The 17415-nt window shown below is 35.3% G+C and overlaps 1 protein-coding gene across 1 annotated transcript; it reads left to right on the top strand.

Moving 5' to 3' along the window:
• Window positions 1-36: 36 nt before the first annotated feature.
• BDR25DRAFT_337570 (uncharacterized protein) lies at window positions 37-1008 on the top strand (the record flags this gene model as incomplete). Its single annotated transcript, XM_033693200.1, has 3 exons — window positions 37-538; window positions 594-877; window positions 949-1008. 3 exons carry the CDS (start codon window positions 37-39, stop codon window positions 1006-1008), a joined length of 846 nt encoding a protein of 281 aa, XP_033540876.1.
• Window positions 1009-17415: the final 16407 nt, after the last annotated feature.

The following is a 17415-nucleotide window of genomic DNA, read 5'->3' as shown; positions in this document are numbered from 1 at the left end:
TTGTACAGCACTTCTCTCCTTCTCAAACATACCACGATGGCAACTACATCGAAGTCAGACTCAGAGTCCACATCGCCCCAAGCTCCTCCTCCCCTCGCCCTCCCCCCTGCAGGCTTGCATTTTGCGCCCGACCCACCTCATCCAGATTCTGAAGAATTTTGGCAGAATAATCGGTTCAGGACGGCGCAGGAATTGGAGCCGATCTATGAAGCTAGAGTAAGGAACCCAGACTCGAGTGCACATCTCTCGCCAAATGCTCTTACAACCCAACCTGGGCACTCCCCAACAATACGCTCTCGTGGCTCTCCTAGCATAAGATCCCGTGGCCCATCAATACGGAGCTACAACAGCCGTCCTTTTCGCTTGCGACGATACTCGGATCTGAGCACCGTGACAGATGCTGAGGGCCCGGATGCGCAAGATGCGAGGAGATATCGGTTGAGGAGGCAGATGCCGCATTGGTCCGATCCGATTGTCAAGATCTGGAAGAGTGAGGTTAGTGTGGCGATAGATGATGGGGCTCATAGAGATCATTTGGGTACGTTTGCTCTTTCAGCAACCGGCATGCGAAGGGAAGGGGTTAATTGTAGCAGCTCTAGAACGCACCTTCCTAGGCTACCTACGCACCTCCCTCGCTCTCGCCATGACTGGCGTGCTCACCGCCCAGCTCTTCCGCCTTCAACACTCGGTCAACCCGTCGCCTACATTCGGATTCTTCGTGCTGGGGATCCCACTCGCTGCGACATTTATCGGCTTTGGAATGATCGTACTACTAATCGGCGCGTTTAGATTCTGGCGGCAACAGCGAGCGATGATTCGAGGGAAGATCTATGCTGGAGGTTGGGAAATCGCTGCGATCATGGGGTTGAGTATTGTGGTGAGTGGGTTGCTGTTCTTCTATCTCATTTTTGGGTAATGGTTGACGCTGATGTCTTGGTTTGTGGCTAGTTGTGTACGGTGGCTTTTGTGCTGATTACCGCGGTCGATATTGACAAGACGTATTTCTGAGGTTATAGAATGATACCCGGGATTGGATTTTGAGACCCCTCTAGGTGCGATTTCATTTTTCCTATGTGCTGCAGCTAGGGTGTGGGAGGTTCTTATGGTGAATAGACTGATCTCCTTAACTTTGATGTCTCATGCATATTGCGCAATTTCGATCAAAATGTCGTTTGCCAAATCCTCAGAACAGAATAGCCAATACCAAAATTTCATGCATTGCAAGGTTCCCCCGAAATTAACCCCACGATCCCCCACGGCCGTTTGTCCCCGGGAGGCCCGATCCTGAAGCCGAGCGATGAAACAAACACTGCCGTCACCACACACTCAAACACAAATTCTCCATCACCAAGATTCCAGACCTGTCAGTGATACTATGAACTGCCTGATAGCTAGTTCCGTTTTTGGTCAAGCCTCTCCTCGCATGTTTGTTTCAATTCTTATCTACCTTCCTGGCTACGTAAGGATTAATGTACAGAGTATTTTATGCTAGGATCGGCGAAAATTAGTACGACACTATCAATATCCAACCACTAGGGAACCTGAATCCGATATGGGAAAGACACTTCTTCATACCTTATCGCATGTCGCACTTACAGAGACCTCTTATTTCTGCGAATGATGGCATCCGTATGTACTTATCATTCCAAATTTGGGGGCACCTATCTGTACATTTCGTTACCTATCTTCGACAGCAGTTTGCCGATGATGACAGCGAATCGAATGCCGTTGAAGAAGCCGAAGCTATGATGATCTTAGCATTCCCCGGATATATACATACGGGCTATCGATTTGGGGGGCTTGTCGTTGCATATAAGCACTGACTACGCCGAAGTATGCTCCAAGCGTTAGTCCATGAAAAGCTTCGCGATACCTCACGGTTTTGTAAGCTTGAGCTGAGTTCGGAATGGCTGAAGGTGCTGCAACTGCGCTGCCAGTTGGCGCTGGATATGGCATGCTTTCCGCTTTATTGTGCTTCTGTGGTGCTAATTGGAATACAGGCGTCGTTGTGGGCATCGGCTTCTTCTTCGCCTTTCTCATGATGGGAATCTCCTGGCTTCAGAACCGATAACATGGAACACAAGCGAGTCGGTAACATAAGCGAGTCAGTAGCCTCACCAACTTTCTCCACCTTTAAAACAACGCAACTTAACAACGCATTAAAATACTATAAAAATGTAGGTATCTAAGATAAAGTAGCGTCTACAGTATTCTTTTTACATGTGTAAGAATTATAACTAGGCTCCCTGCAGCAACTACAGCGCGCAAGAGCCTGTTAACTTTGCCCTAATGCTAATGCATCCTGCTGCCTACTCTGCTCTGCCAGCTGCTGCGTGTCTCTTTAAGCAACTATATCTGCACCTTCTTTAATTATTATATCTCTATGCCTTTAGATCTGCCTTTTTTTACGCGCCCTTTGCTTTGTTGCAGCCTTATTAGCTTTTTAAAGGGCAGAGACCTAATTACACAGTAGCAGAGCTAAATGCATTACTATTTTAGCACCTTTAGTAAGACAATCTAGCAACTAAAGCATCTATGTAGGGGATAAGTTTTAATGCTGTTAAATCCTTATACAGAGTAGAGTTAACTGCGCCTTAAGTTTGCGTGCATTACTTAGTGTTTGCGACACCTAAAGAGCCTCTAGTTAAGGTAGTAGTAGTAGTAAAGGCGTACAAACAACTACATTAAGCTTTAATAGTACTACTTCTAGCGCAAGCAGGACTAGCCCTGTACCTCTAAAACTTGCGCGAATATTCTCTAGTATAAAGGCCTTCTTAAAAGCTGCCCTAAAGGAAGGCAGGAATTTAAGCTTAGTAATATGCTTTATGTAGTAGTAGACTAAGCTGTTAATCTTATCCCTATACGCACACTTTAATAGTAAGAAGCAGCTAACATTAAGCAGCTAGAGGAGATGTGATAAATGTAGAGGCATATAAAGTGTGTAGATATTATTCTCTCTGCAGAGGTCTTTAAACGCAGCTAAGTAATAGCTTGCATAACTATCTAGGACTAGAAGTTAGCGCGCGCCTACTATCCTATTCTTAGTATGCTTAATAAAGTGCCTTAGCTAGGCAACTCTAAGATTATTATTAGTCTATCTATTCTCACTCACACTAATCTTCTAGTTGCCTGGGATATCCTAATCCTTATACCAGGCAGATAGGTGGTACTAGGCCTTAAAGATAATATATAGTAGGATAGCCTACCCTATAGCATTAATTCCCTAAATAACTATAACCTACTTATAATTACCTAGTTATACTGCCTTAGGCTAATAATATCTTTTTAAGCTAGTAACAACTATTTAAGATGTTATCTAGCCTATTATAAAGCTAGCTTTGTTAAAGTTAAAGGTATCCTTGTCTAAGATCCTATAGGTAGCCTGCGTACGCTGTACAAGCTCAAACTAGGTCTGTATTATCCTAGGATCCTTGCATAGAGCTTGCTGCTAGTTGTACAGTTAATTAAAACACATAGTAAGGCTATCTGTACGCTTAACAAAGTTTAGCAGCTAGTTCTTTCCTACTAGCTAAGCACTGCATGCAGTAAGCAGATTGTTAGCCATAACTTACACAGCGTTTAGGCTAGGCAAGAATTCTTGTAAATTAAGGTTAAGTATATGTCTAATAATTAACTCCTTCTCTAGCTTAGTAAGCTTCTTTAAGTTAGGCTAGTAATTACGTTGTGCAGGTTAACTAGCGCGTTAGTTGTTTAGGGTTAATTAGGGCATGTTAAATGTGGCTACAGCATAATTTACACTTTTAATTTGCGCGTAATTAAGGGCTTAGATAGCAAGGATAATACCTGCTTTATTTAAATGTAATTAAGAAGTGGTTAGTTAAGCTATAGTAGTTAATAGTTAACGCGTTGCGCAAAGTTAGTGAGTGTAACGGCGCAGGCAAGACAATGGGTCCGAATGCGGTATGAATCCACTCAGAGGCATATGGGAGTGCGTGGGGACTCAGAGACCTGGGAATACCAATGACACCTATAGGCCTTGTACGTAGGATATCAGAAAACTACTGAGCTAGCTACAGGGGCAAGGTGCAACTAAATACATGAGGGAATAGGGGTAACAGCAGGGGGCTGGGCAGAGTCGAGTCAGGGTCGGAGCCGATACGGAGACCCTTCGGATAGGTTCCGGGGCGACCCAAGATGGAACAATTCATAAGAATTGTTACACTACCCCCCCCCTCTATAGACTAATAGTCCCTATCAGTAGTAGTTATAGTACAAAGTATCACTGTTATATCCTCTGCATCCTTAAAACAAAACTAGTCTAATTTAGCTAGGTGTCCTTACTAAGTATTCCTTTGCACTACTAGCAGTGTCTTTAGAGTTGTAATACCTTTATATATAACTATAAATTTACTTCTTACTTTTATACCTTATTATCTGCTAAGTAATCTATGCCTTCTACACTAGCTTTAAAAGCCTTAATTTACTTCTATAAGGCCTTTAAAGGTCCTAGCTAATTTAGATGCTTATTATAAAAAGCTTTTAATTTATAAGGGGAACCTATAAAATTTAAAGCCTTATACTAGACTAGATTAGAGTTATGTTCTACTTATTTTACCTAGTACTTAAGCGTTTTTTAGTAGAGCTTGCTAGCAAGTATTTCCTTTACTTCCTACTTCTCTACCCTATTAATAGCAATTTTAGGGGGTTTTAGAGGTTCTTGTTTTAGGAGTAGATTCTAAAAATCTTTATAAAGTATGTTTAGTGCAAAAATATTATGTATCTTTAACTCTAAAGGTAGCTTTAGGCAGTACAAGTTTCTAACTTATTTAAGTACCTTAAAGAGGCCTTCTTATTATTTAGATAGTTTTTAGCTAGGTCTTTAAATAGCTAGGTTCTTAGTGTTTAAGTAGACTATGTTGCTAACCTCCTAGTTAACTAGCTAGTAGTAGCAGTTAACTACAGTTTGCATCTAATCCTAGGTCTTTTCTATATAGGTCTTAGCTAACTCCTAGGCTGCATGCATGCAGGTTGCTAATGCTAGGGCATCTTTATAATTTAGCTTATCTATAGCTGTAATAGGTTCTATAGAATGTTTCTAGTCCTAGCTTTAACATAGTTTAAAGCTGTATAAGACTTAATACAAAGACATTTTAATTATTGCATAGAGCAAGGTTATCTAAGCCTAATTAATTAGAGGCAGTAAGGAACTCTAGTTATCTTAGTAAAAAGATATAAAAAGCCTTAGTTTTTAATTAATATACTTATTTATAATCTTTATTTAGCTATCTATTTTCTTATAATAAGTAGTAAAAAGCTTAACTTTTATGCCTAAAATTTAATAAAATTTAGACTAGAAACTAGATATAAACTAAGGTTCTTAATTAGAAATAATAGTTTTAGGTGTGTAGCTAAAACAGTATACTTATTAAATAAATAAAGTAGCTATTCTCTAGGCGTTAATTATTTTATAGCAAGGGATAGAAATAGCTTATTTTAATAAGCAATTAATTATAACTATAATCTAATTATATCTAGACTTGTCTTTAAAAAACTCCTTAAAGTTAATGCACAAGTGCTGCATTAGTTAAGTAGGAATTAGTAAGGGGTAGATAAAGCCTAGAGTTTAAGTCTATTTTAAATAAGCCTTATAACAAAGAAGGTAATTCTGTATGTATTATTTGCAAGTAGCTTCTATACCCTTCTAGTAGTACTTTTAGGCTAGTAACTAATAGGTCTTAGTAGCACTAGAATGTGCTAAAGATACTTAGTTATAGACTTCTTAGATAAGTTAGGTACACAGCAACAAGTCTGCTAGCACACATAAGCAGTTAGCATAGAGGAGTAGTCTGTTTCCTATTTAATAATAGCAGAGTAAAAGTTTTTGCTTCTACGTAAAAAAAGCTTAATTTTTTTAAAGTAATGCGTTAATTAATTTTAGAGAATCTAAAGACATAACTTAGTTTAGTCCTTCTATAATATTTAGTGTAGCTGCTTAAGTTGTTATTTAAGTAATATAGTACTAGGCTAGTTTAGAGTTAATTTAGGGGTGCAGTTAGTGCAGTTCTAGTAGAACCCTTAACTTATTATTAGTTTAAGCTGCTTTTAAATTTTCTACATTTTATTTGCAACAACTAAGAATGTCTGCCCTAGTGTTGTTTTTACTAGGGGTGTACTTAATTTAGAAGTAATACTAAGCTAACTTTTTAGCCTAATAGACTTAACAAGCATTTAGCACCTTTATTATTATAAAGTACTTTAATAAATAATAATTAGTATATACTAAAGTGCTTATTGCTATAAATGTAAGCTTAGCTCTTTATTATTTAAACGCAGTAATAATTATAAATAGCTCCTTATTATGTATCTCTTAGTTTAGCTCTAAACTAGATAGGACCTTGCTATAGAACAATACTAGGCACTAATTTCTATCTGCTTGTTTCTAAAAAAGAACTCCTGCTACTACCTTATTAAAAGTGTTAGTTTTAATTTTAGTTTACAACATAAAGTTAAAATAGTAAAGTATAAGTATACTTAGTAGCATAGACTTTAGCTTTTTAAAAGCTACATTACACTCTAAAGTCTATATAAAAAAAGTAGTAAGGCTCTAAAGCATAATAATTAGTTTTACTACATAAAAAAATTTTAGAATAAATTACTAATAAAATCTAGTAAAGCCTAAAAAAGATTTCACACTTGTTACAGTAGTAGGCGCCTGCTAGTTGCGTAGCACCTCTACTTTCTCTAAGTTAACCTCTAGTCCTTTGTTTAAAAGTATATAGCTAAGATACCTTATTTAAGTAACATAAAATTTACTTTTTTTAATCTTTACTTATAATTCTGCTTGCTAGAGCCTTTCTAAGACTTTCTTAATATAAAGGATATAAGTTACCTTATTTTTAAAGTAAATAAGAATGTTATTAAGATAAGTAATGCAGAAATTATCTAGATAGTTAATTAATATGTTGTTTATATAGCGCTAGTAAGTTACTAGACTATTGCATAATCTAAAAAGCAGAACTTTACACTTATAAGTTTTATATTATGTCTAAAAAGTAGTACACTTTTTAGAGCTTAGATCTATCCTAATTTTGTTAAAAGCTGCGCAAATATTAAACTTAGTAAAGATTGCTGCTTTAGTAGGTCTTAACAGGAGTTTATCTATGCACAGTATTAGATACACATCCTTGCAGGTAAGAGCGTTAAGTTTGCAGTAATTAACGCAGATACATAAGTTACTATTTAGTTTCTGTACATAAAAGATAGGAGATGTAAAAGGGCTCTAACTCTACTTAATAAAGCTATATTTTAGATTGTCTATAATATATTTCTTTATTACCTCTAGCTCCTTAAGGTTCTGTTTGTACAACAGACTATAACTGTTAGGGAGAGGCTCTGTAAGGACAATCTTGTAGTTATATAGACAATGTACTAGTAGCTAGTAAGCTGCTGTGTAGCTAAATACATCTTAGTACTAATAGTATTTAGAGGGCAATTAGAGGTTTACTAATGCTTTAGTTTTATGTTTAGCGTTTAACTATAAAGCTTACTTATTTTTAATTAACTACTTAATTTTATAGATAAAAGTTAAAAAGAACTTATTCTTTTTTCTTTTTATGTTAAAATAAAAAGCATTTGCTAAAATTAAGGTAATAGTAGCTAAATAGACCTCCTTTAGACCTGTTCTAGACTTCTTAATAGATAGGCAGAAGGACAATTTAAGTGTCTTTAGACTATAAATAATAGAAGATCTGTATAATTTTAGTAGCCTTAGCAAACCCTTAATGCAGTGGATTATTAGGCTGTATAACTGCTAAAATTAGTCCTTTTTCTATAGTGCGTTATGTTGTTTAATATCTAACTCTACTTCTTTATTACGCGTAGGCTAGGTTAATTGCATAAGCAAGGGCAGTAAAGGTTTATAAGTAGGTAGATATTTACTAGGCTATATAATCTAATTCCTCTTTATATCTAGATAGAGTTTAAAACAATGTAACTATTTAATACTAATAATATAATTCTAGAAGCTAAGGTCTATAATAACAAAGGGGCAGTTTTAAATGCTTCTCCTATTAATTTGCATGTGCAGGCAGATATACTAGTAGACAGGGACTTAGATCTAATCTTAAAAGCCCTTAACTATAACTTTAAATAGTAAGCGTTAGATAGAGACATAAAGGCATTAAAATAATAACTTAGCAGTTAGTAAGTTAATAAATAGAAAACTATAAGCACTAGTATTAACTAAAAGATTTAAATAAACTTTAATGCTTTTTAAATATAAAACAGTAGGGACTTAGAAGTGTTTTCCTTTAAACAAGTGTAATAGATTAATGTTTAATAAATTATACTTACTTAAGCCTAGGACAAAAAGTTTTTCTAAGCGTTACTATTTCCTATCTAGAAGGCATCTAAGTTAAAATTATTTGTGTCTATAAATTCTTCTTTAAAATCTTACTGCTCCACCTCTATTTCTTGTACTCTAAGAATAGGGCAGTTGCTAGCAAAATGTCCTAGTTTTCTATAATTATAACAGTTGCTAGGAGTTATCTGTCTTTCTAGGGCAGGTGTCTAGCTAGATTGTCTATAGGTAACTAACGTAGACTAGGGTACTAACAAAGGTGCAGGTCAGGGTGCACTAGAATAGTATACTGCCTTAGATGTATTACTAGAAACCTTCTAAGACTAATCTGTACTAGGTCTAACAGTAGACTGTTAGGTGAGATTAACAGTTTGCTTTAAAATAGTAGGGGTATTCCTTCTTTCTATATTGTAGGCTATTAGGTAGGCTACTATAGTCTTAAAGAAGCCCTTCTAAGTGTGCTTAAAACCTAAGTTTAGTACTCTTAGGCTAGGTAGTATTTTTTTCTATAAGTAGAAAAACTATTCTGCCTTTAATATAGACCCTTTAACAGCAGCACTAATAAAGCAAGCTTTAAAGGCAGGGAACGCTTCTTCTTTACCTATCCTTAGAGTTTAAAACGCCTGTCGCGCCTCTGTCTCTTTGTTGCTAGTAATAAAGTAAGTTTACAAAAGCTTAATTATTTCTTCTGTGTTCCTAAACTAAAAGTAATCTAATTAGATGTCTAGCCTGTTAATCATCAAGACCTTTGTTCATTGCCATCTGTGCGGTTATCAATCTTAGGCGTGCGTTTAGTGTGGTGGCATTCAGGCGTTGTCAGGGGTGCCTCAAAGGTCTCTTGCTATTAGAGTGGCAGAGGTGATTCAAGGCATTGTTAGGGGTGCCTAAAAGGTCCCCTGCCATTAATGTAGCAGGGATGATTCAAGGCATTATTAGGGGTGATTCAGTAGTTAATCAAGGTCTATCAGGACATGTTGCTGTGGCTCAAGTCCGAATCGGGTGGGGCTAGCTTTAGGTCCTGCCGAAGCAGGTTCAGCTGTTAACATAGATCGTTCATTAACTCTAGGGGCTTGCCTCGCCTAGAGCGTGCTTTAACTCTGGGGTCAGGGGGTGGTTAGTAGTCAGGCATCAGCAGTTGCCTCTAATCCTAATGGGTTATTAGTAGTCTCTAAGTTTCTACCTTAGCGCCTCTATGCAACTTTTCCAAAGGCAATCCTAATCGCAGGGGATAGGAAGTTCCAAACCCAAAGGCTTCAGTTAACCAGAGGTTAATAGGATCTAGTCTATAGACTAAGTAATTTAATGTAACAGTGTAGAGGATCACAACCTAAACTAAATTAGACGCGTCTTAGGCTTAGACGTAGTTAAACAGACAATTAATGCGATATTGTAACAAGGCTGTCACTAGCAAAAGCAAGTTTTCTGATATAATGTAACAGCGCAGGCAAGACAATGGGTCCGAATGCGGTATGAATCCACTCAGAGGCATATGGGAGTGCGTGGGGACTCAGAGACCTGGGAATACCAATGACACCTATAGGCCTTGTACGTAGGATATCAGAAAACTACCGAGCTAGCTACAGGGGCGAGGTGCAACTAAATACATGAGGGAATAGGGGTAACAGCAGGGGGCCGGGCAGAGTCGAGTCAGGGTCGGAGCCGATACGGAGACCCTTCGGATAGGTTCCGGGGCGACCCGAGATGGAACGAGTCATGAGAATCGTTACAGTGAGGCTACTAACTCGCTTATGTTACCGACTCGCTTGTGTTCCATGTTATACAGTACTAAGTCAAAAGTTTGGTTCGCCGACAGCCGAATACGAGCACCCACCATTTCACCCACCAACTTCAAAATAGTCTACCACCTCACTAGGTGGTCGCACAGACTTAAAAAGTCACTTAAAATAATCGCAATTAGCTTAATATTTTGTTTAATATCCTCGCGCGCGTCGCAGAACTTTAAGGCGCCTTAGCATTAAGAGAATAAGCTTCTTAATGTATGCATTTAGTATCCTCTGCCATGCTACCTTTAGAGCCTTACAGAACTCATCCCACTCGTCTTCACTATCCCCTAGCTGGCGGAGATGAGGGTATAGCCTATGGACCGTCCGTTTAAGCATCCACCAGAGGTGCTTGATAGGATTGAGATCAGGTGAATAGCGTGGCCACACCATAGTCCTAACCTGGTGGCTGGCGAGGAACTCAGCAGTACTATGTGCTGTATGGATGGGCGCATTATCCTGCATGAATAGCTCCCCTTGGTGGTAGTTACGTAGGAGGCCCTCGCGCAGCGCCTCCTGGTAGCTCCATGCTGTGTAGCCTCTCCTAGCTTGATTAGGGTCTCTTTTCATCACTACTAGGGGGCTCCTGCGTACCCTGCCTCTATTGTTAATCCATATAGACCCCTATACCATCTGAGCGCGAGATCTGCTTGTAACTACCTCCTTAATTATCTTATGTCTCTATTTCTTATTAGGATACCTAAAGCACTACTTGTAGCTGCCTCCCTATCTCTTTTAAACAAAGCATTTATTGTTACAATCCTTGCTTCAGGAAGCACTCAGGTCTTATAGTATTCCTAGGGGGGGGGGAGTAGGACGGGAGGTAGGGGCCAATCCGGTAGGGTGTACAGTCCTACGTACAGGCTAATAGGCTAATGGAGGGAGGTAGAGTGACCAGATCGTGGTTTGCCCTATGTGCGGCAGTAGGGAGGCTAGGGTCAAACAGTCCTAATAGACAGGGTTAGAGGTATATATAGTGCAAGATATATAAATAGTATTACAGCTCTTTAGAAAGCTAAATGCTACTTAGTTTATGTAAAGAATAAACTAAACATTAAACACACTTTCTAAAGGTTATTTAATGTAGAAACTATATACATGTGCTTAATGCGCTAAGGGGAGCTAGCAAGAGTTTATAGGAGTTTGCTAAGGAGGCTTCTGCAGGCTCCCTTAAGCTCCCTTAAGCTCCCTAGATTTGCAGCCTGCTTTCTTACTAGACAACGCATTCTTCTGCAATTGCAGGCAGCTGCGCTGCCTCCGCGTCCTCTAATTAGTTCTTAAGCGAGCCCTGTCCTAACCTGGCTAGATTGTGGAGCACTGCTAGTGGAGTTACGCTAGTCTAACTATAGACTGTAACACGCTGCCCCTTCTCCCTAGCAGCGTCCTTACTACTCTGCTTACATAACTATGTTAGTAAGAGTTTGTTTATAAGGTAAGCATTTATCTACTAAATAGCTTATTAGTCCTATTTATCTTATTATCTTTATGTTACTCTTTGTTTTAATCCCTTTTACTAGATAAAGATAAGGCCTTATAGCACTTGCTAATTCTTAGAGTTATTATGTGTGTTAATGCTGTCCTTAGATAACTATGTTAAGTGTGTAAAAAAGCATAGTAAGTGTAATGCTTTTATTTCTAACACTACCTAGAACTGTCTAGAGAAAGAGAGGGAGGCGCTTCTTTAAGAGGCCTCTGTTGCAAAGGCTTAAGAGTGTGCTCTGCTAAAAGAGTAGCTAGCCTGTAAGCGCCTTCTTCTAAAAGAGCAGCAGGCTTAGGACTAGAAACAGCTCCACTTGTAGGAGGAGATGCTAGGGGTAATAGATAAGAAGCGTTTTAGATAGAATTATATCTAAAAATTACTAAATCTGTTAGATGCTTATTATATAAAGTACTTAAAAGGGGATCTCTTCTTCTTAGATAAGATAAAAGCTTTTAAGGCTAAAGTAAAAAGCTGTTTTTTTTCTTAACCTTTATTAGCTAAGACTTGTCTCTAAAGGCTGCTGCTATCTAGTAATAACATAGCTGTTCTTTTTAATATAGGTGCTTTATTACTTAGCTAGTTTCTTTTAGACAAGCCTAAAGGTACTTTTATACTAATAGCTGCGTGTTCTGTAAATTCTTAGCTAGTTTTTATGTGTTTTTACTAGTAGGCTACTTTTTTTATTTTACTAAAAATTCTTTCTAGTTTTTTTAATTACTTATAATACATTTAACTTTATACTTTATTTCTTTGTTTTTTTATTCTTATATAGATAAAGGAATTTCTTTTAGTGCTTTTTCTAATCTAGAGATGTAGAACTATAAGTAGATTTTTATGTGTAAAGAAAGCTTAAGCTTATAGTTGTCTTACTAAGTTTATAAGACTTTATAAAGTTTTATTCTTTTTTTTACTAACTTCTTAAAAGGCCTAGGTATCTTAAGGTTCTTAGTGTTAAAGTACATATAATCTTCTAAGTAGATCTCTAGTTTTAGTTGTTATAATTTGTTTATATTTTTTTTATTATCTCTTTACTAAGTTTAGCTTTTACAGCTAACTTTTTATATATTTATTATAAGTCTATTAGCTAATCTATTAATTTCTGCAGGTCTATAGGTTAATTTCTATGTAATGCAAAGTAGAGGTTATATCTAAAATTAGCTTTATATAGTGTTTCTTTTATTATAGCTAACTCTATGTTGTTAATAGCTAGCTGTGCTATTAAAAGCTATACTATTTAATTATTTTAAGTGTAAAAGATGTACTTTTTTAAGTACTTCTTTACTTCTGCATTTACTCTTTTAGTCTAGCTGTTTGTTTGCAGGTAGTAGGCTGTTAATAGTTTATGTGTTATACTAAGGTGTTGCATTACTGCTTTCTAGAAACTGCTAGTAAATAGCTTATCTTAGTTAGAGATAATAATCTTAAAGCACTTATATACTAATATTATGTTTTATTTTAATTTATAAATAAATTTTTTAGCAGTTATTATTTTTTCTAAGGGCTAGATATGTAGATATTTAGTAGTTTTATCTAGAGCTACTATAATTATATTGCACATTCTGTCTGTCCCTAGTTTCTTAAACAGAGGTAATTCTGTAATAAAGTCTATTATAATTATTATCTATAGTAGCTTTAGTGCCTTAATTAGTTAGAAGTACTTATAGGCCTTATGCCTCTGTAGATTGTTTCTGTTACAGGTATTACATTCTCTAAGCACCTCTATATATAGTTGCTTTATCTTTAGTATTTATTATAGTATAGCAGCCTTTAACTTTTTCTAAAGGGTGCCTATTCCTAGATGTCTAAACATTAGAGATTTATAATATTTATAGATTAAGTTCTTTTATTCTTGCTTACTAGCTGTAAGCATGTAAAACTCTTTTATAAGTTAGAGTTTATTATAAATCTATCTTTTATTAGTTTTCTTAAAGAGTGTAAACTTTTTAGTTTTTTTTTTTTATTAAAATAATTTAGTTTTTAGCTAAGAGTGTTAGCCTACTAGTTTTATGTTTCTAGAACATGCTTAATAATGCAGTTAAACTGTGCAAGTTTTATTGCTTATTTTATGTGCATTAGCAACAGTTTCTTTACTATTAGAAACATAACTAAATTTGCATAATTAGTTATAATATAGAATAGTTTTACTATTTTATGTAGTTTTATAGCCTATACTCTTACAGCATTTAGTATTGCTTTTAGCTCTTTGTTAGGTATGCTGTAGCCTGCTTTAGGTTCTAAGAACTTAGCAGAATAGTACGCAACTAGGTGCTATTTTCTGTCTTTCTATTTTTAATACAACGCAGCTCTGCTAGCTTCTAGGGATGTGTCTGTGTAGATCTTAGTGTCTAGTTATAGGTTGTACATTCTTAGTACTAATTTGTCTGTTATAGCTTATTTTAAGGCTATAAATGCTTTATTTATTTATAAGGTCTAGATAAACTTTGCTATTACTTACTTTTTAGTTATAGTGTTTGTTAATAGTATAGTAATCTTTAAATAGTCTCTAATTATTTATCTTATATAGCCTAATAGTTCTAAGAATCTCTTTACTTTCTTAACTATTAAAATACTACAACAGTTTATAAATAATCTGTAAAAGCAAAAGCTTGCTTAGAGCAATAGTTAGCACATTAAGGTAGGTGTAAGGCGGGATGTCCTAGAGCGGGATAGGATGGCCTCCCCTAGCCTGTTTAGAGGTTACATAACCTGTGCTTTGTATATAAGCATAAATCCTAACAAGTAAGGCTTAGCAGCAATTTATTTTTCTTATAATACACTTCTATCTTTCTTTAAAAGCTTACTTTTAGTGCTATCTGTGCTATCTACTATTTTATCTTTATAGTAGGTTATTTAGGTTTAAGAATAGTTTATAACTAATAATTTTTATAAATTATTATATCTTAAGTTGCTTAAAACTTATTTAATAAGTTTTTATATTAGCTTTAACTATAACTTAACTCTGTTTTTTATAGTTACTTTTATTTTTTTAAGTATTTAGTTGCACCTCTTCTCTTCGCTAGCTTAGTAGTTTTCTAATATCCTCTATATAAGGCCTATAGGTGTTAATAGCATTCCTAGGTTCTAAGTCCCCACACACTTCTATATTCCTTTAAGTAGATTCTTACTGCATTTAGACCTATTGTCTTGCCTGCGCTGTTACATAGTTGTAGCATAATGCTTAGCAAATTAGTATTAGACAGGTAATAGACATATAATAATAATATTTAACTATAGCATGTAAATAATTATAGCCTATAACTAAGCATAGCTAATACTAATCTCTAACACACTAATATAGCTAAAAAATATAGAATAAATATGTTACAGCCAACAGTCAGACCGTAATGACCCAACTGGCTGTCCCACACAGCCCGAACGACGTCGGATGGAAAACGCTTAGCCCCGCGCTGAGCGGATCACGTGACAGGACGGATGAGGAATGGCTCCGGCTTTTAGACAAAAGCCTGGCGGAGTGCATCATCCAATGAGGACTTAGGCATTGCAGGCAGTGCAGGTGTTGCAGGCCGTTACAGGTGGTGCATGCAACACCTGCAACGCATGCAAACGCATGCAAAACCCATGTATATAGTCTTGATCACGACCATAGTTAGAAGGTTGTGATTACTGTTTAGTTTATTATCTACCCTTAACTATTTAATAAACAAGAAGCATTAAAACCTTTATAAAGAGGACACTGCTAACTTGTATATCTTGCACTATATATACCTCCATTCCTATCCCCACGGATCAGGTTTACCAGCTCCCTATACAGCTGCTAGGTTAAACCACAACCTGCCTTCTCTACTCCGCTGAAACCCATACTCTGCTCGACGAACTGTACACTCGATTAAGCTAAGTCCTACCCCCCTCGCTAAAAAACCACAGGCCGAAGTACTCCTAAAAATACTATTTCACCGGAGTAAGGATTATAACAAAATATAGCTAACTATAATTTAAATATGTTTTATATAACATATACTAAAGTAACTACATATAAATTAATATTAAAGTGTACTTATATTAAGTATACTTTTTTGTAAAAAAATATATATATAAAAAATATATAAACTAATAAAAAAATTATAACTAACTAGTTAGTATGTTTTAAAAAAGATTTTACTTAACTTTATAGTTTATAAACTTAAATATATTAAGTATAGTAAGCTTTACTAATAACTTACTTTATTTTTTATAATACTATAAAGATAGTAAAATTATTACTATTTATATACTTTTTTACTTATTATACTTTTTATAGCTATTTAATATAGGTTATTTTACTTTTTAAAAAAGTATATAGGCGCTAAGCTAAAAACTTTATACATAACTAAATTACTTATTATAAAGTATACTTATAAGTAAAGTAATACTTAAAAGTAAATAATAGCTAGCTAATTTTTAGCTTTAATTAAGTTAGTAAAATTTCTTTTTTAAAAACTAAAGGTTTATATAAATTTAAGATTAGTTATTGTCTAAATAAAAGTATTTAGATATGCTGTTAAGTGTTATGTGTTATAGGCTTATGTTATAGTTGCACATATAAATATATAAATATTCCTTTTCTTTGCATAAACTTAGAAAAAGAAGAACAATTAACACTAGTTACCTGCTACCCCTCCTGCGTAATGTATACACTATGTAACTCTCTTTGCCTTACACGTACTTGCTAATTATAAATGCTAGCTAGCATAAAGCTTATTTAATAGTTATTTAAAAATTAGTTAATTATTAGCTATAATTAAAAAAACATGTTCTAGCCTTAGCTTTTAACATGTTTTTAATTTTATAATAGTCTTTTTTTTTTTTACACCTTATGTTTTTTAGTGTTGCACCTGTTTCTTTTACTGCCTAATACTACTACACTACACTTAATACTGCTACTTAATATCTTTAATTTAATTATTTTAGTATTAAAGCCCTAGTTATAAAGCTGTAGCTTATATAGTTTATTACTTCTATAGGAATTTCTTAAAGTGCTAGGGAGCTTTAGCGCTGCCTCTACCTCTGTCTTTGCCTCTCTATTGCTGTAAAGATTAATGTAGTACATGTAATACTTTAACAAGCTATTTTACTTATAAAACTACTAGTTTAGCTTCTTTAACTACTATTTAAATATAATAGGCTAATGCTTAGAGGTGTTAGTAAGAGATTACCTAGCAGTGTTAAGAAATGCATAAAGTAAATTATAGCAAATTATAGTAGACTATAGTAAATTGCAGTAAACTATAGTAAACTATAGCAAATTGCAGTAAACTATAGTAAATTATAGTAAATTGTAGCAAATTGTAGTAAACTACAGCAAATTGCAGCAAACTATAGTAAATTATAGTAAACTACAGTAGATTACAGCAGTAGGCAGTAATCCCTAGTAGATGTTAGTTGTGTTGCAAGTAGCTCTACGTATAGAGAGAGTTCTAGGAGAGTAATGCCTCTAGAAATAAAGCCTTACAAAGAGCAGTAATAATTGCACATAAGCTAGTGTTAGCGTAATAGGAAATTACTAAGCTTTAAGCAGCTAATAAGGCAGCTACATTAAAAAAGGCCTGCGCTTAACAGCTTAAAATAAGTTTAGGGCGCGTAGTAATAGAAAGAAGGCAAAGAAGCTGTTAGATTAAAGCACTATTTCTAGGCTTCTTAAGATAAATAATAGGTTTTAGATATAATGTATAGGATGATGATTAATTGTATTAATTAATTAAATATTTTTTTTTTGTCTACTCTGCTCGTGTTGCTCGGCTTTGTTTTTCCGGTCCGAGTCCCTCGCTCACTAGCCCTATGCGCGACCAGCTTGCAACATGCTGCAATTTGTTGCAAAATATTGCAAAATGCTGCAA

The sequence above is a fragment of the Lindgomyces ingoldianus genome, assembly GCF_010093535.1.
Source record: "Lindgomyces ingoldianus strain ATCC 200398 unplaced genomic scaffold BDR25scaffold_49, whole genome shotgun sequence".
NCBI lineage: Eukaryota > Fungi > Ascomycota > Dothideomycetes > Pleosporales > Lindgomycetaceae > Lindgomyces > Lindgomyces ingoldianus.
The sequence above is the reverse complement of the archived record's forward strand: the minus strand, read 5'-3'. Positions and strand labels throughout refer to the sequence as shown.